The sequence below is a fragment of the Triplophysa rosa genome, linkage group LG24, assembly GCF_024868665.1.
Source record: "Triplophysa rosa linkage group LG24, Trosa_1v2, whole genome shotgun sequence".
NCBI lineage: Eukaryota > Metazoa > Chordata > Actinopteri > Cypriniformes > Nemacheilidae > Triplophysa > Triplophysa rosa.
The window spans coordinates 13036026-13059814 of NC_079913.1; the positions used below are offsets into that span (position 1 = coordinate 13036026).

A 23789-nucleotide genomic window follows, 5' to 3' on the forward strand; every position below is an offset into this window, starting at 1 on the left:
GCTGGTGGGGGACAGACCTATAAGCATTTGCAAGGTCTATCCACACGACATGGAGATCTGATTTATTACGCTTGGCTGTCTGAATCTGATCCCAAATCATAACGGAGTGCTCCACGCATCCTGGAAATCCTGGGATGCCTGCCTTCTGACAACTGGTGTCAATATATTGTTAGTTTGATAAGAGGTAACTAGTCATGCGTGTTGCCATCGCCAAAAAAAAGATATTCCCTTCCACATTCAGAAGAGCAATGCCTCTAAAATGGCTGATGTTACAGGAGTCTTTCTCTTTTGGGATGAATATGGTGACTGCCCTACACCATGCTGAAGGAATGGCTTTCTATTGTGTTTCTATTGTTTCTTTATTAATTCAGAGACAGCTGTAGACTTCTGGGATTTCCAATGTATTTTATTCAGTTCTTTAATCTATCTTGATGTCTGTCTGAAAAAGCCTTAGCTTATGTTCTCTATTATCTATAAGCTAACACAGCTTGATCAAGTAAAAATGATTGAAATTTGATTTAAAAGTCAAGTTTAAAGGTCAAAAGTCATGAGGAGCCATGAGAGGTCAGAATTATTTACACAAGATTAAACAATTGGGCCCCACTCTAAAAGTTCAACAACTTGAACCTAAAGAATACATGACTTATTAACCCACATTCTGAAGCAACTAAGGGCCATTGTAACCTAGGGTGCCTCCCAAATCGCACGCTTATGCACTATTCTACATCATTTTGTAGGATAAATAGTAAGAGTAGTGTGTTCATATTGAAAGTGTGGAATGCCGGACACTTAATACACTCAACGGTTGCACTTTCGCATACTCTTTCGAAAGTAATTTTGGCCAAAAGTTTACATAGACAGTACAACATATAAATTGTTATCCAGTTGTCATAATTTGCTGGAAGTAATGTTTGCACTTCTGGTTATTATAATGGGAGGATTCTACCCTACTTAAATTCATACCCTAGATGTTAGAGTGCATAGTGTATAGTATGCCATTTGGGACACAAATCCTGTTCCATCTTTATCAATCCTTGACCTATATTCTCTCAACAGCTTCTATGATGAAATTGGCACGCCGTTGTTATCTGACATCCGTGTGGATTACTCTGAGGATGCTGTGGAATACATCACCCAACACCTTTTCACAAACTACTTCAATGGCTCTGAACTGGTGGTGGCGGGGAAACTGAGCAATCGCAGTTCAGACTCCCTGCACATTCAGGTTACCGCCAGCAACAGCGAAAGAAGCATCGTGCTAGAGAAAGACGTGTCTTTACGAGAGCAAGAACAGGAAACGGAAAGGCAGCTAGTGGAGGCAGATGCCGGTCCGAATGCTGATGGTTACGTAGAGCGACTGTGGGGATACCTGAGTGTTAAAGATGGACTAAAGGATCGCCTCCGCAGCCAAACAAGCAGCGAGAGAGATAACTACACACAACATGCTACAAATCTTTCGTTAACTTATAACTTCTTAACGCCGCTTACGCAAATGATAGTGGAAAAACCGCAAGTGATCGTCGATGGAACTTTAGCAGAGGCGGAGCCCACTGAAGCCCCACCTCCTCATGAATCATCCAATCAGCTGTCAGATGATGACAACAGTCTAACACCCCAGAGCCTCTATAGAAATGCACCACCGAAGCCAAGTTCTGGAGTCGTCCAGGCAACAAGTGTGTTTATTCATATTGGACAAGTAAAACATTTGTTTTAGATCATACACGGGGTTGAAAATATTCTGGTGACAAGTTCAAACAATCCGTGCCAATTTACTTTTCTTCTGTTTATCTGCAGGTGGCGGTCATAAACCCAACAAGAAGTCTGTCACCTTATCCAAAACATCTGGTATTTTTCTGCTTTTTTATACATCTGCTAAAGTAAAAGCAACGGTGTCAGTTCACATCGTCTGGGTTGGGTGGCTTGTAATTTTGTTGAGTTCGAGTAAAAGAGGCTTCATCAGAGCAAAGTCAATTGCTACTGGGAGTTGTGTATGGGCTCTAATTGAAATACCTGTGTTTGAGGGGGTGGGGTGGGAAAAGTCAAGTAGAAAAACTATTGGGGGGGTTAGTGTGTTGTAATATTCACTGTACATCGGCATATGCTGATGTAAGCGGCTAAAGGCAGCCTGCATCAGATAAGTAAAACTGTTGCCCTTCATTGTAGCCCTGTTGAATTTCAAAGCTCTGAAGAGTTATTTCTATGTATCATTTATGATTTCATGAAATAGGGAAGCACAAAGTCAAGAAGTCTTGTTTGTGTTGCACATGAAATCTAAGCATTATTTGACTTATTTGCAACAAAATGTCATGTCCAGTATTTGGTCCAGTATTTAAAAAATACGGGACACCGTATATATAACAATCCTACTTCATTACATGCATTCAATTTTTTCTGTGATTAAACTGACACCAATAATACCAATAAGAAGTATTTAATTTGTAATAATTTTAATCATCCGCTGGATACTTTTTGAGGGGCCCAAGAAAAATCTGGGAAGGGCAATGCCCCCCTAGCCTCAGCCCTGCACAGATACCAAGTCTTTAATGGCGCAAACTGGTTCACTTAGGGTTATCTTAGTAACGTCCCTGGACAGCTATTTTCTAGTTGTGCATTAGCAGCTCCATCTATGTGTAATGAGTGAAATCCCAAAACTGTTTAAACAATATAGGTTTCAATAACATAAATCACCACTGAAATGTGCAAAAAAAGTATCAATTCAGATTGGTATTTCCAAATGTTTAAATAGTGTCACTGTTTGACTAAAAGCTTGTATCTCCAAAACTGCCACTTTACAGGAAATGAAAAAAACACTGTATTTTGTCAATAATTAAACACAAGAAAACCAACAAACATGAAGGGTGAGCGATAATTAAACATTTATGAGAATTCGTGCAAAAAATGGAGATACAAGGTTTCAGCAACAATATTGTATGCTTTCCCCTATACAAGCCACATAAAACTGATGTGCAAAAACAGGGTCACACGGGAAATATGGGGTTTCTGAACATTTTTTGAGCGAATCCTACTGTATATAAAGTCCCATGGGATCACATGTGAAAAACTGTAACGGGTTCATTGGAACAGTTGTTCAAATGGTTTATGGTCAAGTATTGTCATTGTAATTTACAAATTAAAATGATTGTTTTATGTCTCACATTATGTTTGATCTGTCTGTAGCTGATGGTGATCCTCATTTTGTGGTGGAATTTCCCCACAGTAAACTCACTGTGTGTTTCAACATCAATGGAGAGCCAGGGCACATTCTCAGACTGGTGTCTGACCATAAAGACTCCGGTAAACACGAGTGACTCCTTAAATCTGTATATCAAAAAAGACAAGTTTTATTTAAGAAAGCTGTGATATTCTTTTTTTAGCTTTATTTACAGTAGCCTAAGTTTACAGATATTACATTTAGATTTACCATTAAGATTAGGTTTAGAGATATTAATTTATATTTTAACAGTTAGCCATTAAAATATATTGAACCATATATACTTTTCTAAACTTAAGATTGCATAAAATGGGTATTTTACACTCCACACGCTATAGAATTCTAAATGCAGATGTTATATGTTCTGTGTTGTATCTGACCTGTTTTATAATGGTGGTGTATGTACTGTATCTCCAATGTGTTTGTGTGTCGTTTAGGTGTGACTGTGAATGGTGCGCTGATCGGTGCTCCAGCCCCAGTCGGCAGTCATAAAGAACAGCGGACGTATTTCAGCACTATAACTATATTAGCCAATAAGCCGAGCCGCTCCTACATTGAGGTGACCCCACAGAAGGTCATACTGGATGGCCGTGACCGAATGATCCTTCCTTCAGGCTCCAGTATTTCTGTTGAAACTGCACATCTGGGCCTGGTACTCATTGCTAACACAAACCTCACAGTGACCATCCAAGGGACCATCAAATTCGTCATCCTGTTTCATCATTACAAAAACCCAGCCCCCTATCAGCGAGATCACCTGGGCTTCTACATCGCCAACAGCAAAGGACTGAGCAAGGATACACATGGGTTGTTAGGTAAGCACACCAACACAACCTCAAGGGAATCCGTAACTATTTTACTAGGTGGCTAATTCGTATAAATACGTATACATTTATTAGTACGTTTTTGTACGATTTGCTTTCACGCCAGTGACGTTACGTTTAGGGGTGAGGTTAGGGGAGGGGCTTCAGTGTTGTTTTTTCTAATAATCGTACGTTTTTGTTTGATTCATGCGAATTAGCCACCTCGTAAAATAGTTATCACACACCTACAGTACTTAAGGCAAATTTCTAAATTAAATCTGGACAAAATAAAGGGGATTGTAATTTTGTTTTGGCAGATTTATTATTAAATGGCTTGGCAGCATAAACGTTCCAGCAAGCTATACTTCCTGTTTAAACATCTTCTAATTGCTTTCATGCCATACAATGACGTAATAGATGGGTGGGACCTAGACGCAAATACCTTTTATTTTCACGAATTATTTACAAATTTAAATTCTACAATAAAACAAAGAGCGTCATGGGTAGTGTTTGTATATTTGCAATTGACACATGTTGATTCTCTTCAAAATTACACCGTCTCACCAATTGATTCTAAACGAGTTCATCAATATGATAAAAAAAAAAGAGAAGCCAAAGAGAAAACACTGAGCAGTGCCTTCTCTCTGAAAAATACATGAAGTTACACTTCGTATTTGGTCAAAATGCATGCCGTGTACCTTAAGAAGCTGCCTGTGTGTCAGGAGCCCAGAGGCAAATCTTATTGCTCAGAGGTTTTTCAATCATACATAGCTCAATGGAGTTCTCAAGCGGATTTCATTCAAGAATCAACGTAGTCTCAGATGAGTCTCCTAAAATTGCTTAGAATTAAGAAAAGAAACAAAAAAGACTATTGTTAAAATACAGTACATGAAGAATATGGAGGTGTAAAGTAAATGCAGGCTAGATTGTAGGCGTACACTAAGTAATGCAGATTTGAATACATTTGATGAGAAATGTTTGAATTCACATGTACTGTGAAAGAAATACAGGTATATGTATTATATATATTTATATGTATATATATTTTTACAATGTTAAAATCTTCAAGAATATTGACTTTTGATTGCAGGAAAGTCTTTTCCTCCAGAGAAATATCTGAAATGAGACTTAAAGGGTAAGTTCATCCCAAAATCAAATTTGTGTTATTTTTTACCACATGACGTCAAACATATTTTGAGACCTCCCGGCGTCTTCGGAGCACAAATTAAGATATTTAGATGACATCCGATAGATTTCCAGGCCTCCTAATAGACATAATGGTTATAGTTGTTGTCAAAATACAAATATTGTATTGTCATCGTGTTAAATGTCTGTACTAGAAGCTTCCAACACCAAAGAAAATTCCTTGTGTGTGCAAGCACACTTGGCAATAAAGCTCTTCTGATTCTTCTGATTCTTAAAGGTCCAGAAAAGTACTAAAGACTTCGTTAAATTGGCTTATAGTGGCTCAATTTAATTTTTTTGAAGCGACGAGAATGCTTTATGTGCGAAAAACAAACCAAAATAATGACTTGAATCTATATATTCTCCTCTGTCTTGTCAGTCTATGGTGTGCGTTCACGAGAGCACTTCGACGCATACGCATTCGGTGGGGGCAGACGCCGGCGTTCTGACTGACAACCCTGAAACGCAACTCTGTGTTTACAAGAAGACGCACGCTGTATATAAGCTGATCTTCGCAAAATGTCTGACGATTTCGATATTGAGGAAGACTTGCACTTGCATGTGTTTTTCGCACATAAAGTATTCACGTCGCTTCAAAAAAATTCAATTGAGCCACTACGAGCGGATGGACCAATTTAACGATGTCTTTAGTACTTTTCTGGACCTTGACAACAACTATAACCATGAAGTCTATGAGGAGGCCTGGAAATATCTTGGATGTCACCTAAATATCTTTATTTGTGCTCAGAATACGCCGGGAGGTCTCAAAACATGTCGAACGTCATGTGGGTGAGTAAAAAAATCACACAAATTAGATTTTGGGATGAACTTACCCTTTAAGCAAAAATTTTCGTTTACTCTCAATTGAATCTCATTGTCTTTGAGAATCAAAAAAGATCTCTGAGATTTTTCGGATTTATGGGGAATGCACCGAAATGCTGTCTAGCAGGCAGCTAATAAAATTTTGTATAAGAGCTTCTAACTTGTTTTCTCTCAGAAAATATACTTCTAACTATTAAACACTCATCTCTAACTAATGAAACATTTCTTATGTACAATATCAAATGTGGCACATATTACTATATTCACAGGTCAGTTCCTGTATGAGGACATCACATTGACGCATATCCCTGGAAACTTCAGCACGGCCGGAAAAAACAGCACAACGGAAACACTAGAGAAAAATGTCTCAGTATCCAGTTATCCCGCCCTGAAGCTAAAGGATCGAACGGTCACTGTCTTGAAGAAAAGCAGGAGAATTTACTCAGGAAAGCAGACAGTAGATTGCTGGTTTGCCAAGAACAATGCAGCTAAACTGATTGATGGGCAGTACAGCGATTATGTGGTGTCACATCTGTTTGACACAGGTGACAGAGCTAATGAAACAAACACACACTGAAACAATCATACACAAAAAAACCTCTGGACTTTAAAAAATACATATACATAACCGTACATATACAGTGTTTAAAGTATATAAATTATATCCAGTAATGTGTGGATATATACTATATACTGCTTGTTTTGTAAGAATCTACAAATATATATTTTAGTTAATATAAGACTCATTTTGTACTAAATATTAAATGATTACTTACATTGTTCAGACTTAATCGTTTTTAGGCGTTAAAAGATAAACAATATTATTCGTTTTTTAATATAAATGTATCAAAAACAGACCTACCATCAGCTCTGCATTTATAGATAGTAAAGTTTGAAAAATATATGTAAAATAGTTTTTACAGTACATAATCCACTTTTTAGTGAACTAACCAGAGATAATTGAAACGTGTCACGTGTAACAGCTTTACTGTGCATCTATTGGGGTAACACAGGTAGACGTGTGTGACAAAGGGTGAGGGAGAACTCGAGAGTATCAATACCTGTCTGTCTGAGTTGGGAACTAACTTCATCAACTTCATCGTTTAAAATGACTGTAATGCAGTCACAGACCAGGAACTACTTTATAGCCGTGCATTGTCAGCAAAATAATTTCGCATCCCTTTAAAGGTGCTGTGTGTCATTTTTAGGAGGATCTATTGACAGAAATGCAACATAATATACATAACTATGTCTTCAGAGGTGTATAAAGACCTTCCATAATGAAGCGTTATGTTTTTATTACCTTAGAATGAACTATTTCTATCTTACACAGCAGGTCCCCTTACATGGAATTCGCCATGTTTTTCTACAGTAGCCCTAAACATCAGTAGTCATCTCGTTCGGCAAAGAAGCGAAAACGTGACGACATCTTAGTCCTGTGTCATCCACCGTAGAGCTTCGAAGGGGGGGGGGTGTGAGGGTGGCGTGAGGCGTTTGTTGCAATTTGGAACCTCACCGCTAGATGTCGCTAAATTTCATACACTGGACCTTTAAGTCGTGTCAGCCAATCACAAACAATTATTCAAGAACCTTAGGAAAAATAACCATAATATTGTTTTACCATAGTTTTTCTAATAACATGGTAAACTTTGGTTATTTTGCTGAGACCATAGTAAATTTGTGGCGACTATCGTTTTACTGCAAATAAAATAACTATGGTTAAAAGGATAGTTAAACCAAAATTGAAAATTCTGTCATTATTTATTCACCCTCATGTCATTCCAAACCTGTATGACTTTCTTTCTTCTGCAGAACACAAAAGAAGATATTTTGAAGAAGGTTGGTAACCGAAGAACGCCGGTAACCATTGACAACAGAAGTGAATGTATACCACTGTTGTTCAGTCACCAACATTCTTCAAAATATCTTCTTTTGTGTTCCGCAGAAGAAAGTCACACAGGTTTGGAATGACAAGCATTTGAGTAAATGATAAAAAAAATCAATTTGTGGTGAAATATCACTTTGAAGAACTACTATTATGTTATTTTTTCTGAGCTGGTTGCTTTAAGTCACGAGTTGGAACTCTTTACTGAAAATGGAAAGAATGACTGGAAAAAAATTGGAACAAAGTTCTCTGAAAAAGTGAGCAGTCATGGTTGTGTTCAAATTAGGGAGAAATATTGCTAATTTTATTATAATAAAATTATTGTTATGATCGCTCATGTGGATGTTACAGAGCTGAGAAACTTGAGTTGACTGTGTAGTTGCCCCATCATCAGAGTGGGGTCAAACGGTTGTTAGACCCGCCCTTCCAGGCGTGCTTGAGTTTGCTTAGCTCCCTTATCCCACTGCCTATAGCTAGAATGTAGGTAGCCCTATATAGATGTTGATCTTCATACAAAAGCTCTATATGACCAGTGACCCCAAATTACTGATAAGAAAAAAGCATAGGTGCATTTACACACAAAAAAAATGTAAACCACCTTTCTAAACTCAATGCAATGCAGTATAATAGGCTGCTCCTATTGTTAACATAGTCACGCATAAGCGGTGCAGGCAAGACATGCAGTGTTCCTCCACAAAATGTTAAAATATATTTTTTCTTTTAAAACGGTTACTATAAAATGGAATTTTGTAAAATGGAATATACAGTCTTCTGCTAGACTGTATATTCCATGATCTAAACGCATGAAGCTGCACATGCAGTGATATGAAAAAGTTGTACTTAAAAACCTTCTGTGACTATTTGAGAATAATCAGGATGCATAAAACATTTGACTGGAATATTTATTTTTTACAAAATGTATTTTATGTTTCACGTGCTGAATTTTATCTTTGATACTGCCATCTTGATTACCGACTATAACCACCGAATAAGGCATAAAGACCTTTTCCAAGAAACATTGAAAACAAAGACAAAGAAATTGCACGAGAATGCTTAAAATGGTAAATACTAAAAGTAATTTCAAGAAATTAGAATAAGTCAACAGCTCAAAGTCATGAAGTTCATGATCATATACATATACAATACATTCATAATGGATATCAAATTATTTGATATGTTGCATCAAAATGCACATGTATAAAATACAAACAAATAAATGTACATTACATGAAATAATGCATGTTACTTTGTAAACTTAAAAAAAGTAGTAGAGTTAAACATCTAGATAATTTCAATCAAATAATTTTTCATTTCATAAGAAAACTTGAGTGTTCTGCAAAATTACAAATAAAGTACCGGCATGTCAAGAGCTGAGGACGTGGTCACAGAGTGTTTATGGCAAAGTGTTCATCAAAGGTAGAGACTTGAGCTATTTAGTCTTTAAATTAAAAAGTCCAAATGCCTGTCATCAGGAAAAATGTCAGACCTCCTCCTCTCTTATCACTCTGTGCTTCTCTGCTTTCATCAACTTCTTAAGACTTCTAACTGTCCTACCACTTTAAAGGATGGAGGAGGGGGATAATGAGATAACGTTTCTCTTTAATCATTTAATCAAGTACAATTTCATATGGACAATTTCTCATCTTTATTTTTGTATATCTTGTCTTTCAATATATTATGATGATATTTGATAAAATGTACGCACTATGAGCGCTTGCACCGAACTGGTCTGGAACGGTTACAGTTATGCTTCCGCGTGAGCTTGGTTCGACACTGTACGCATTCTATCAGCATTTGAGAACGGTTTGTAATCGTGCTGAGACATTATAGTCTCTTGTGTTACCAAGGCAGCGAGTGACGTGTTTGTGTTTACATTCTAAAGATTTTCAATACCAGCCCTGCGGTGGAAAACGAAACCATTTACGTACCGGCTGGCCCGGATCGGCACGGAGTAGAAGCATCGAGAACGATTTGGCGCAAAGTGGGAAAGCGCTCTATTTTTCACATTTGAAAATAATACTATAGAATAATGCAAATGTAAGTTCGAGAATTGTGTCCACAAAATGTTACATAAATGCTCTCTTATACTTTAGCTTTGTTATTGTACACATTGACTAGAATACAACCAATCCGATCTCACTGGAATTTTGACCTATTTTACGTGGTGGCTGGTTCATATGAATTAGTATGATGTGAATCACACAAAACATGTGATTATTAGAAAAAAGCCATACTGAAGCTCCTCCCCTATAGCCACACCCCTAAACCTAAAAATCACTAGCACGAAAGTAAATCGTACTAAAACGTACGAATGAGATCGTACAATTTATACGAATTCGCCACCTTGTAAAATAGTCATATATTGCCTCAGGATTGTGTCAATACAACTCAAACCCTGTCTGGGAAACCGCCCCTCAGTGTTTAAAGACTAGTCCTAGACTAAAACAAATGTTAGAGCCGTCTAAACTTTAGAAAGCTTGCACTTTCATACATTAAAATACATCAGTGCCATTGTTTTGTTTGTGTTTGTAAAAACTACTTAAATGTCCTAATTTAACTAAGCCCTAGTTCCGGTTTAATATAATCGCCCCCTGAGTCACACACAAAGGGCGTTCTCTGATACTTTTTTCATTCGTTTTTAAGAAGTTATACTTAAACAGTATGTTGCGTTCTTTTTGACTGTTTTTAATATTCAGTAAATCCTGAAGTTGTTAAGAGAATTTTGCATAATGCATTAGCTTTAAGATCCAAAAGCGGAAGTGTTTATTTTGATATGTTGTAACTAGTTGGGTTTATAATAACCTTTTAAAACAATAAGCCCCAAAAGGTATAGTAATTCTATAACAGCTAAGGTGTGTACTATGTATAGAAAAACAACCTCTAAATGAATAAATGTAAATTTAAATAAAATTACTTGTAAACCAAGGCTTCATGGGGCTTACTGCGTTTAAAACAGTGTTTAAAGCAAAGTTTCACAAAATAAAACACAGAAAATAAAATCCAATGGTATTAATAAAAAATATTATTGCTTCACCAAACAATGTAGTTCCTCAGAAACAGACACAACAAAGCGGTTGCCAAGCAACACCGAAGCAGCAACATAGTGTGGCGCAGTGATATTTATGTAATGCGTTCAGATGTATGTTTTGGGGAATTTTGCAACAGCTTAGAACACGGCACAACCAATCAGAATCAAGGACCAGAGCTAACCTTTTTATAACAGCTTTTGTAACAGTTTCTGCAATGTGACAGAGCCCCTCAATTAATATGAGGTCCTTTAAATTACATGCATAATAATTACACATATATTTAAATAACGTTATTTACATTTTCAGATGGATTATAGCATGTCACACCACAGTGCTCTCGCATAATGTCAGTTTTAAACATCCATACACTTTCGTATTGCTCCTTCTGTCTGGATGTGCTCTTCCTCTTCAGAACACACTGTAGCATCATCTTCATCTGCTTTTAACAGCACCTGCAAACCAACACACAACAGTCTGAGGTCAACTCAGCAGCCTGGACAAATCAAGTGTTTTCCCATTCTGTTGGATCACATGCGAACCAGATCACTTTACAAATGCATGAATCTATTGACTGTAAAACGCATAAGAACAGATGAACAGACTTAATGCCGATTTCCAGCAATGAAAAAAATATTGGGCCATTCAGTTTTATATCTCCGCTCATCAAACACATTTTTTCCACAGATCTGCCCTCAATCTCTATAGCATGAGTTTATGGAACCATGTTTCAAATGTCACTGCTCTTTCCCAACAAATGGATGATTTGTGGGCAGTCGGCAAACAACCAGAACTGGAGGAGTGAAAAGGGGCGTGGGAAGACATTTGGTAATGGACAAGGGGAAAACAAGGAAAAAGACCCCGTATTGCCTAACACAGAGAGATCACTTGACCCTTGAGGTCACTGGCTTATGGAAAGATCTCTGGTCAAAGGACGAAAAAGAAAGTTCTGTAATGTATTCATGAAGTACAATCCCAGCATTCAAGAGGACGAATGCAATACAATACACGCACAATCAATCCATTCATATATGACACTGGAAACAAAACAAGACACATTTCAAATAGCTGTCAGATTTCAATTTGCATAACTTGCAAGTTTCAGGAATAACTAATAAATTTGTTATTTAGCAGGTCAATCCTAAAATAATTTTATTTATGAATGTTAAGATCTGCTATTTGAACTAGGGTCATTAGGCTAGGGACATTTTGTTTCACGGATATGGCAACCAGCCGATCCATTAACACTCAAGAACAAGCTGACTGTGCATGTGTAACTATATTTATACGCTTGTATGATTTTGAAAACATATTTACGGTTGTGTAAACTCAACCATTATATTTGCTAAAATAACACATGACAACAACTAAAAGGTATCCCATTTTTTCGGGAATTTTAGTCCCCATGGTTTTCACAGCTATGGTTGTGCACTGTTGTGGCATTCTAGCAAACTGTAAGTGACGTCAGTGGACCGCACCAAGACGGTGCTTCAAGATGAAGCGCAGTTTAGCACAAATCAACATGTTGCTAGCATGAATTAGCATGTCGCTAAGATGATAACATGGGGCTAGCAATAATTAGTGTGATGTTAACATGTCGCATGGTTAGTCTATATAGTATAGTCTTTGCTCAAGTTTGACTCATTTCTCAAGCTAACACAATTATGGTAAAAAGTGGAGTTTTTCTCTCTTTTTTTGGGGACGTTACAATACATCACCCATCCAGTTAGCAAATAGACTTTCTGAAGGATACAAATATTGTCTCTTCTCAGCACTTTTAAAACACTGCTCGATTTGTTTGAGCTGTACGAAATGTGAAATTTGGGGCTTAACCAATAACATGAGTTTAAGGCAGGACTACCTTTTTCTGACTAGTGGAAGATGGTGGAAACAAACTTTAAACAAACATAAAACAAACTTTATGATACATTATAATCTTTAAAGATGTGTGAATAGAAACAAAAGAAGCAAACACACGAAACCATACCAGTATATTTCATCAATTGTCTGTAAAATTTACTATTTGAAATGTATTATTTCAGTTCAACTTTTTTCCACATTTCTGTCTAAAAATAAAGTGAGAGTTTATCTTTATAACTATAAGAATGAGGTGTTTAATGAACACAAAAGTTGGACTAATGTTTAAAAAAATTAAATTTTTTAGGTGAAAAATGTCTGTTACAGTATATTTATTCAAATATTCTCACCTCAGCTTCATCACTGCACACACTTGGCACTTCCACTTGTCTTGGACAGTCACGTGAGCCCTCCAGGGATGTCATCTTGTTATACTTCCTCATTGTTAAACTGTCCACCACCCAGAACATTATAGACTAAAACAGACAACCATTTTCACCAAATTAGATATAATTTATTACATCCGATTTACAGACATAGACAGAAAGAGAGAAAGAGAAAAAGAATGACAGACAGATTGCGTTCATGATTCCTAACAGAATGACTCACATTAACAATGAATGGAACGATCAGCATGACGATGGCTAACTCCAGCTGTGGGTTTGGGATGTAGTCCAACACCACCTCCTCCAGCTACAACACACAAATACAGAGTTGTCAGCATTAACACACATGTATAATCATCTAATAAATACTCCTGTAGTCGTTTATTATTTGTAGACCTGCAAAAATTTGTACCATTACAAATATTCTCTCATAGATGATTGTAAACACAAAGCAAAAATGTGGAACATTTTAAAACGACCAAACACTTATTATTCCCATTCGCCTATATAGTTTTTCTATATTTTAAGGAAATTTTATATAAAACAAGGAAGGAATCACGGATACAGCTGGAACTAATTATTTCCCATCAGAGGCAAAATCATACATAGCTTATTCAAGTTACGCTCATACTTATAGTGATATTTCACCTAAAAATTATTTACACACATTGTCATTTCAAACCTGTATGACATTCTTTCACCCGCAGAACACAAAAGAAGATATTTTAACTGAAACAGCAACTGCACCCATTCACTTGCATTGGTGAAATAGAAGTGAAAGGATGCCGGGGCTCTTCGGTTACAGACTTTCTTCAAAATATCTTACTTTGCATTCTGCGGAAGAAAGAAAGTCATTTTCATTTTTGGGTGAACTATCCCTTTAACTTGTACTAAAAATACTGCAGGAAAAAGTGACACTCATCGAGTCTGTTAGAAACTTGAATTGTGTGTGTATTGTGTTTATCTTACATTGGTCCACCCAGGGATGAGCAGCACCAGCGTGACCACACTTTTCTCTACAGCGATGATGAGTAAATACACTGAGCACTGGGCTAACCAGGCCATAACACGAGGAGGGTCACCTAAAGGCAAGAATAATACATGCAAAATGAGCTGTGTGTGTCCATTTAAATAATCAGCACATGCAGTCATGATCCTAGGAATGGTCTGAATGAAATCACAGTTCAAGTCATAAAAAATGTACTTTTCTCAAAAATAACTTTCATTTGTGTTTTTATTGAAAGCAAATTAAAGTTTTTAAGCATATATGTAATATGTTTTTATTTTCGCTAGGAACACAAAAAGGAATACAAAGAATACTACATCAAAAACAACAAAAATGTGGATTGATAAAGATATTAAAAAGATATCTTATGAAATTTCAAAAGCAGGGGTGTGTAAAGTGGAAGTCTGATTGAATGTGCAGACTTGCTGGAAACAGACTCAACCATGAACGGGGGATTTTTTCCCACTACGTGTGGATGCTGTTTCATGACCGCATTTGGAGGAAATATGGCATTAGATTAAGCAAAACTCCTTAAAGTCACCATGAAATCAAACAGGAAAAAAGTGTTTTACACAGTGTTGCAGTGATTATTATAAATGATTTATCCGTGCACACCATTATTAATTTTTTAAATCATCTGCACTTGTAATCTTTAATCAAAAACGTTAAGCTCCTCTCCCCCTCTCAACAACAACTCTTCACCACATGATGTCAGCAACAAAAAAGAGGTAGGACTATACGGACTGTCTAATGGCCAGGCATTTTTAGCCCTCCCCTGCAGGCCCAACTTACAACAAACCAATCAAAAAGGGAAGGGCAAAATAAAGCCCCGCCCTACAGTTTTTTCTAATTTCAGAAGCCTTTGCACTCGTAAACACGTCACGATACGGAAAAGAAGTCAGTCTCAACTTCCGTTTCATGGTGACTTTAAAGGGACACATTCTGATCATGTGTGCCTTTAAAACGGAGTCAACCAAGACACACTCAAATTAACACCTAATGGTTTGAGTCTACCTGTTACGTAAACCTAAAGAAAACAATATTTTTCATGTTTTTTGGCATTGTCTGGTATTCTTTAGACCCACCTAAGATATCAGCTTCTGCAATTTCAGATAAATGTTGTACAAAACAAAAACCAGGATTCCCAATCTGACCTAAGCAGAAAGGCAGTCACATTTTTTTGGCCAGAATCATTTGAAACAGTGGGTGTATTCCATCTGCTCTGAGTGTATGTGTGCTTGCGTTATGATATTTCTATGGTGCTTTACCAAGGGAATCATTTAGAGGAACAAAAGCAACTGTGGGAAAACAACCCAAACCTTCTTGAAAAAATATGACACACAGCGCCATCTAGTGGACATATATATCCAAAAGAGAAACCTTGTCTTACAAAAACCGACTTTTCATTTCATCCCAAATGTAACATCATCCATTTAACTCACCATACTCTCCAAACTTTAACAGTGTTAACTGTCTGTACTCCACTAGCTTGGACACGACCTTCACACCCACCCAGATCACCAGCATCCCCAATGTGGCGTCCAACAGGAAGTTTAATAAATATCTATAGAGACAAGAATCAAGCGGTTATTTTTAGTCACAATGTGTTTGATCAACACTTGACAGCTGACTCACAGAGAGCAGGGATCTTCACTGGTCAGCATGGACAGGAATATGTTGGCAAAATGCATGAAAAGAGCACCGATAGCCTGCTTGGACGTATCAAAGAACCTGCGGAAATAAAGATAAAGAATTAATATTACTATATTATTCAACTTAACTATAGTACTTTGCTAATATTTTACTACTAATACCAGATTTTCCAAGGTCTTCTTATTCCAACAGGTTCACGAAACCTCTTTACTGTGAAGATAAAGATTCTTATGAACACTACTGTATATAATTCAGACACTTAAGTCACACTTAAAATGTATGAAATGTAATAAAATATCAAAACAATTGGCATCTGCAAAAATGATGCTACTTCAAGCTTGTAATTATTAATCAGTTATGATTTATGAATTCATTTATGAATATTTTACGTTTTAGCCAATTGGTGGGTAATTCATATAAATTCATATTCAAATGAATCTCTAAATGAATTCATTCTCATTCGTATTTTAGTCTGTATTCGCCTTGGTGACAGATAGGTTTGGACCTCCATATGTCTTTTTTATCATTTATATGGAACAAATTCATTTGAAAGAAATAGCCATCTGTAATAGTTACTTTTTCCCTGATCACAATTACAAAGCACATTGTGCTAATGTATAATTTATGACATATAAAAATTATATGCCATATAATTTGATAGATAAAAAATGTCAATATTTTAAATGAAAATCTTTCTAAAAAGTAAACACCTGATTTGTGTACGTGCCGGGACCACCATATATATCTAAAAGAAATATCCCAATACAGAAGCATGTCAATAAAGCATGATAACTGGTAATGGGCGGTCCAAGGTGAAAGCCAAACAAGCAAAACAGCATGGCACAATGTAAGTTTGTTACCCCTTTCAGACAAACAAGGCCTAAACTCTATTTCAGCTTTGTGTTTAAAACATTGTCAGGTCAAATGATTATTTTTTGCAAATTTCATTAACTCATATAATAGTGGTTTTGATCCAAATCACTCTTAATGTTTGAGACACACTGAGATTAAGTTCACTCAAATCATCTCATGTCTTTTTTCTACAAAAGAACTGATCTAATGGAATAAGCAAATCATTTCGCTTGTGATTAACAGCCAGTAATGTAATCATTGAACATCTGAGGAAACATCAGTGACGACATCAGCAAGGTGAGCAGCCAAAACCACACAGGAAGAGCCCAGAATAACAAAGAGGAAGTACATACTGTAAAAACAAAAATATGAAGAGGCCTGAACGTGTTTATAAAGTACAAATGGTTCAGTGTAAACTTCCATCATTGTATTGTTCTCTTTAAAAAATGTAAGTGAAACCTAACTTCTCTACTTACAGAAAAAAAGTGATACGTTGATAATAACTAATGTATTTGTCTCACAGTATATGCACAGCAAAAAGTTTAATAATCAACAGAAACAGCACAGAACCAATGGTAATGTGTAACTCTGGTCGGGTCAGAAGTCATTTTCCATGTTTTAGGGTCATTCAGTGCATGACCTAAAACACATTGATATGTTTTTCTAAGAAACAGATTTTTGCTTTTTATTTTTAATTCCCTTTCCATATACGCCAAGTAAAACACATTTGTCCTCAACAAATCAGAGTACCATTAATCTCTGTAGTACAAACAGTATGACGTTTGGAAAGTTTAACATTTGAAATGTGATGTTTGTTCAAATACTTACTAGCATAACAACTGATTAACCTCTTAGTAAATAAGGCTCTTGAACAAAAGTGGCAATATATTTGCTTTACAACTACAATGGTCCCAACAGTATAAGGGTGAATACATTTCGTGTTTTAGGCCATTTAAAACCTAAATAAACGTTTAACCATTAACAGAGCACGTGTTGTTTTTTCTGCAAGAGCACATGACTATCAATTCTATTTAACATAAATATTGGAAAACAGAGCAACGCTGAACTGGACAAAAGGGTCCAAACCTGAAAGGCAGGTCACATGACTTGGACCCTCTAGCTAGCAAAACGTATCACTTGAGTTTGGGGTCTGAACATCACATGAGCTACAAGAAGCGGATGTTATATTACCATGTGTTATCACCCGGTTAAGGAATCTTATCTTTGAAAAAAGCTGGTCTCTAAAAAGATAACGGACACATTAATGCTTGAAACGTCCATTCTGCGAAACGTTCAACGCGCTCCAGAGAATATTTTCCAGAGATACTAAGCTGTTCAAACATAAAAACATCTTTAAGGCGACCAGGAAGTTAAAAATGTACACCGTGTATGTATTAACATGGTAAACACTTAAACTCTCTACTTCTTTTAATGTTAACAGTCTCTCCAATATAGCAGGATTTATGAAGATGTATATTTATGTTTAGAGTTATTTAACATAAACAGTTTTATTTAAAGTTATTTAGAGCGCATTTACTTTTATCAGTAAGTTTGTCCGTTGGGGTTCCAACCCATGACGTTTGCACAGCTAATGATGCTTTGACCAATTGAGCTACAAAAGCAAAAGTTAACTAACTTGACTTCCTACACAATGCTTGCTTCAAAACATTTCCAACACAATCTCACGAGAATTCCTAGCTTTTTTACGAGGTGGCTAATTCAGATGAATTCGTACTCGATCTCATTCTTACATTTTAATTAGGGATGTAACGATTCACCATGAGCCGGTTGAAAATCGGTTATAATGAGTGACGATTCAAATCGGTTGAGGTGTGAACTGAATCGCAATACATTTTTTGAACAGCAGGGGCCGCTACTTCCACTGCAAATCTAAACGTGGACATGCTGATATTTCTTAAATGCAAAAAAATCCAAGAAAAGCTCAGACAGTATTAGTTTGTTTATATTAAAGAGACTTTTTCTATTATTAATTTGTTATAAAATTGCAGTTTAGTTTTGTTATTTGAAATAAAACATTATTTTATTATACAAAGAATCGTGAAGCATTTAAGAAATAATGCAAGGGAAGTTGTTCATTTCTAATTTGTTTCAACTCATTTTGTAAAAATAAATCGTGAGTAAATCGTGAATAAATCGCATCGTGAGATCAGAATCGTGACTCGCATAGCATCGCGAGCTGAGTGAATCGTTACATCCCTAATTTTAATACTATTTGCCTTGGCGCCAGTGACTTAAGGTTTAGGGGTTGGGATAGGGAACGGGTAAAAAGAGAGAATGTTTGCTACAAACTCCCCAGGATGGAAAGCAGATAAAAAATATTTCATTAACTCAACCATAAGAAAAACAATATATGCCAGTGGTTGACAACTTCGGTTCATTTGATAATTTAACACGTGACTGAAATCATTAGCTCATTACTAGAGAAATTGAAGGACTGGACTGAGAGAGTCACATACAGAAAGAGATACATGTGCAGTGCTGTGAGCAGAGCTGAGATCCTCTAAACTTAAAGTCCCTGTGAACCGGAAGTTGCGATTGTTTTTACTTCCGTACTCTGACGCATTTCCGAGTGAAAAGTATTCCGACGCATTTACGAGTGAAAAGGAATTTCAAAAGAGAAAAATGGTGGGCGTGGCTTGCATTTTTTACTGTGACTTGATTAATTGTATAAAAACAGCTGTTGCATTTTGAAATGAAACTAGCATCAGACTGACAGTTGAAGGGGAGGAGTTAACGAATGCTCCGCCCAAGCAGTCTAATTTACGCCATTTGCCATGGATCATCATTTCAGGGCGGAAGTGCATTTTCAGATTTTTCGTCCTGCCCTGATGTTCTTCGAAATACCTATTAATACAATGTAAATTCTAATAGGCTACAAGAACCATGGAGCATATAGAACATACACAGTAGTTTTCCATTTGATACATCACAGAAGGCTAAAACCACAGCAACAACAAACGTATCAAATATAACAATAGCCTACGTCTATTTTATATATTTTTTTAGAAATTTGTGGTAATACAAATAGTAACAATCCGTTAAAAACATTGTAACCACACGTTTACCATAATAAAACCATGGTTTAAAAAAATATGTTTTGGTCCTTTCATACTTTACCACAGTGAACTGTAAACAAACAAACACAAAGCCACGTGCTCACCGGTTAAGTCACATTCCCAACATCCCGATCAGTAACAAAGCAAAAACAATAAAAAAAAACTTACGAAAGAACCAGAGGAGAACGTGAGGAAAGCAAGAAACTTACTCATTAACGTGCTGAACGCGAGAACTGCCAACAAACCCTGAATAAAAACACTGAATCCGTCCATCATAGATCCGTCCACACAGCCACGATACTCCGACCTCACAATGTCACTCATATTAGTGCTACTCTGCAATAAAATATACGGACTCATGTTGAAAACTATAATATTAGTCCTATAACGATCCTTTGTTGAGCAGAAATCCGCCAGGGGACTTGAATGGGTTTTCCATATAACTTCACCGGCGAGGAGACAAATACATTACCACAAAAGTCTGATAAACCGAGATCGCATCGCAACACTGGTGGTTCTAACGAGTCTTAATAAAGTTGACCGACATAATACGTGAAACATTACTCTGCGGTCTCGCTTTCTTCCTTTCTGTTGTCGAGTCAACAACGAGAAAAAAGCAGCTTGCTGACGTCACCTCCTGCTGCTGCCGAATTCTCTGCCCTTTGTCCCCGTTATGCTGGTGTGCAAAAACATACACTTTAGCGAGAAAACTAGTTTAATATCTAATACTGTATATATTGTTATTGTTACATATGACACAAGGTACTTAAGGTTTTAAGTCAAAAGTGCTGTTGAACCAATAATGGTTTCTGTTTTATCTCCGTTTTGGTATGTTGTTTTCTAACTAGCTGTTTTAAATTACTGTCATTGTTGTGATTTCTATCCTCCAAACTTAAATTCCAAAATCTTTTTTTTCCAGTAGCCACAGAGAAAAAAGTATTCACTATTAAATCACACTATAGAAATGATTAAGGCAAAGTTTCAACTAAAACAATACACATTTTAACCAAGTTTTTGGGTTGTGAAATCCCCTTCAAGAGTCAATACTCTCTTAAAACAGGTCTTCACAATGATGACAGAAGAAACGTATTTGGTTCCCTAAAAACGTTTAGTCAAACGTTTAAACCAGTTTCTTCTTACATTTTTATAGTCCATAAAACTCTATTCCACCACAAAGAAACGGTTGTGCAACAAAACAGTCCGACAAAGACCCTTTGGGAACCTTTACTTTTAAGAATGTAGGCTTGTTGATGGCCAACTAGTATTGGGAAATCATATGGTGGAAATTTGGGGATATTTTTTTTCTAGGCAAGACTTGAAATGTTCCAGTGGGAATGTACCTATAGAGGAATTTACTTGAAAGAATGCATTACATCCAAAATAATTACTGGAATTAAAAGCATGACAACTGGTCTTGTTGAAAGTATTTGTGTTAATTATGATGAATAGTTTGTCGATCAACAAGACACAACACTGCCAGTATCACTAAAGAGAGGAGACAGGAGAGAGAAAAACACACCACACCAACACCAAAGCCTCATCCCAACTGTAAAACAACAAAGTAAAGGGAGTGGAAAAGGGTGAAACTGTTTTGTTCTCTACTTCACTGATCAAATGCAATGATATTAAATCATGTAATGTAAAATGAAATCGATCCAAAACATATAAGTGCAATTGTTTTAAACAGATGATTTTCCATATGATAATGCTTTTGACTGAGGTTATTGTAAAATGCTCTAATGGTATTTGAATGCAGAAAATCACATATGTTTGTCATCAATATGAACCGGTAAAACCATATGTTCCATAAAGATATAAATGAATATAAATATTGCCATCTTTTTTAACATTATCTTTATTTAAGAATTCATGGATGCTTACATCAGTATTGAGTCTGAATTAAAGAAATAAGGAAAAAACATTGTGAAAGTAAAAGTAAGTGTAAATAAATGTAAGTAAGTAATATAAGTAAACATATTTGTGTGTTTGTCTTAAAGGAACTGTTAGCCAAAAATGAAAATTCTGTCTCCAATTACTCACCCTCAAGTTGTTCCAAATAAAATGTCTTTGTTCTGATGACCAGAAAGATATTTGGAAGAATGCTTGCAACCCAACAGTTCTTGGCCACCATTGACTACCACAGTAGGAAACAATGCTTTTTAAATGTCTTTGCTCTGTTCTGGGGCACTTTTTACATTGTAATTGTTCCTTCTATGGTCAATGGTGGCCAAGGACTGTTTGGTTACAAGCATTTTCCCACTTTCTCTGTGTTCATCAGAACAAAGACATTTATACAGATTTGGAACAAATCAAGGGTGAGTAAATGATGCCAGATTTTTTATTTTTGGGTGAACTGTCCCTTTAAGGTTGAAAAAATGGGGGAAAATATATATGAAAACAAAGAGTTTAATATAGCAATTATGCAGTTTAATATAGCATTAGGTATACATAATCGGAATAACAAACAAATCTTGGTTGCAGACAGGTACAGAAACAGTCAAGGTCCAAGTAAAACGCACACCATGAAACAATGATTCTGTACAATTGTCCACTTAAAAACAAAACATAAGTGGGATTTAAAGAAATTTAGCAATTTAAAAGTAAATAGGTAAGGTGAGCATTCTGCTTTGTCTTGGCCATTATGAAAGAGCAGTAGCTTATACAGTACATATACAATTAGCAATCCCTACAGTAATGTACCACATTGTGGACAGGATAAGTATTGACCCACATTGTCTATCTCCTTCCACAAGGTCGCTGCTCCAGCAGTTGTAATCTGTCCCTGCCTGGACGTGTCTGTCACAGTCTCCTACTAGATAAAGCTCAAGGAACGAGCCATCTGTTACTGTAACATTACTGCATGTGTGCAAGCGTGTGTGTGATTTAGAGTGTTGATGATATTGTCTGTTAAACTAACTCCTTCCGTCTGCCCCGTCCTACCAGATTCCACATTTTTTGCTCTGGAGGAGTGAACTATAAACTCAAAGTATCAACGCCTCTTTCGATTTATCGCCATTTACAGCAATGAACATCGTTGCCACTGGATGGCAACGTTCCATCGAGGACGCTTTGTGCATTGAATTTGTCTGAAACGGAATATCATTTTCTAGTCAGTAGCCTACTAAAAACAATCATGATAATTAGCATTTATTTACATCATTATGTTAAATTGCGATGAACATGCATTTTAACAATAGTAATGTTATTGGTTTATTCATATAACGTTCAGTTAGGGTATATCATTGCTTAGCTATAGGCCTATTTTATTTTTGTGACAAGAAATTTGGGGGGGATTAAGAGATTAGGCTATATCTCGCTTTTTTATTTATTGTAATTTTTTCTAAAATTTTAGGATTGGGCTTGTTTATGGCGAACAAGAAGATCCATTTGAGGAAATTAATCCCGCCTTTAAAAAGTATGTATAGTTTAACCACGATATTTGTTGTAGCCTAAAACTACAAACAAACGGGAAAAGCTACTACTTTAAAAACTATTGTTCATTTTAAAGGAATGTCACAGGTGTTGAGTAAGAAATTAACACCAACAAAACATTTTTTTATTACATATTTATTTTTAATTATTTCAAACAAATGAAAAAACAACATTAGGATTATTTATTTTTTCAACTTTTAGACAACTGCATATAAACACGGTCAGCTTTGAAATGTTAAACTGTCAAATTATTGTGTAGGCTACGTAGAGAAACAATCAACCGATGAAAAACAAGTTAGATTGCAACAGCAGCCCCCTCTTGTTTGCACCGGCTGCGTCTCAAAACGTTGTGAGCTGCCTACATAGTATTTGGTCAGCATATTTGACGCATTCAGAGAGTGCATTTTCAGCATCAAAATGTCCAAAGACGCCTTTAAAAACCTGCATGCGCCACTGATGCCCAAACGTGCTGCACGCGCACATGAATGCCCCCAATTCTGCCCATGCAGGCAGCTCACAAGGTTTTGAGACACGGCCAGCGTGTTTCCCCACATGAGGGAGGCGGAGGCTTGGGCCCATTTCTATTTATAATAG

At 36.4% G+C, this 23789-nt stretch overlaps 2 protein-coding genes across 2 annotated transcripts in view; one reads left to right on the plus strand and one right to left on the minus strand.

Moving 5' to 3' along the window:
• itih5 (inter-alpha-trypsin inhibitor heavy chain 5) overlaps positions 1-7833 on the plus strand; it is a 14267-nt gene extending 6434 nt beyond the window's left edge. The window contains exons 10-14 of the mRNA XM_057324570.1: positions 1057-1673; positions 1795-1845; positions 3178-3294; positions 3649-4026; positions 6291-7833. Coding sequence (XP_057180553.1) covers positions 1057-1673; positions 1795-1845; positions 3178-3294; positions 3649-4026; positions 6291-6598 — 1471 coding nt within the window. The 3' untranslated portion in view covers positions 6599-7833. The remainder of the gene's footprint in view (positions 1-1056; positions 1674-1794; positions 1846-3177; positions 3295-3648; positions 4027-6290) is intronic.
• A 3305-nt stretch (positions 7834-11138) lies between these two features.
• On the minus strand, positions 11139-20433 carry tmem110l (transmembrane protein 110, like). The gene is made up of 8 exons (XM_057324769.1): positions 19973-20433; positions 15996-16044; positions 15817-15912; positions 15624-15745; positions 14145-14257; positions 13399-13482; positions 13140-13265; positions 11139-11387 (listed from the first exon to the last, which is right to left on the minus strand). Exons 1-8 carry the CDS (start codon positions 20121-20123, stop codon positions 11289-11291), a joined length of 840 nt encoding a protein of 279 aa, XP_057180752.1. The 5' UTR covers positions 20124-20433; the 3' UTR covers positions 11139-11288.
• Between the last annotated feature and the right edge of the window lie 3356 nt (positions 20434-23789).

Bases quoted from the DNA above. Each gene is read 5' to 3' on its own strand.
- tmem110l (XM_057324769.1), bottom strand. From the start codon at position 20,123: ATGAGTCCGTATATTTTATTGCAGAGTAGCACTAATATGAGTGACATT. The intron at 15,746-15,816 runs GTGAGTCAGCTG...TTGTCTCTATAG, and splicing joins AGTGAAGATCCCTGCTCTCT to ATATTTATTAAACTTCCTGT. The intron at 11,388-13,139 runs GTGAGAATATTT...GTTGGTTTGCAG, and splicing joins TGTGCAGTGATGAAGCTGAG to GTGCTGTTAAAAGCAGATGA.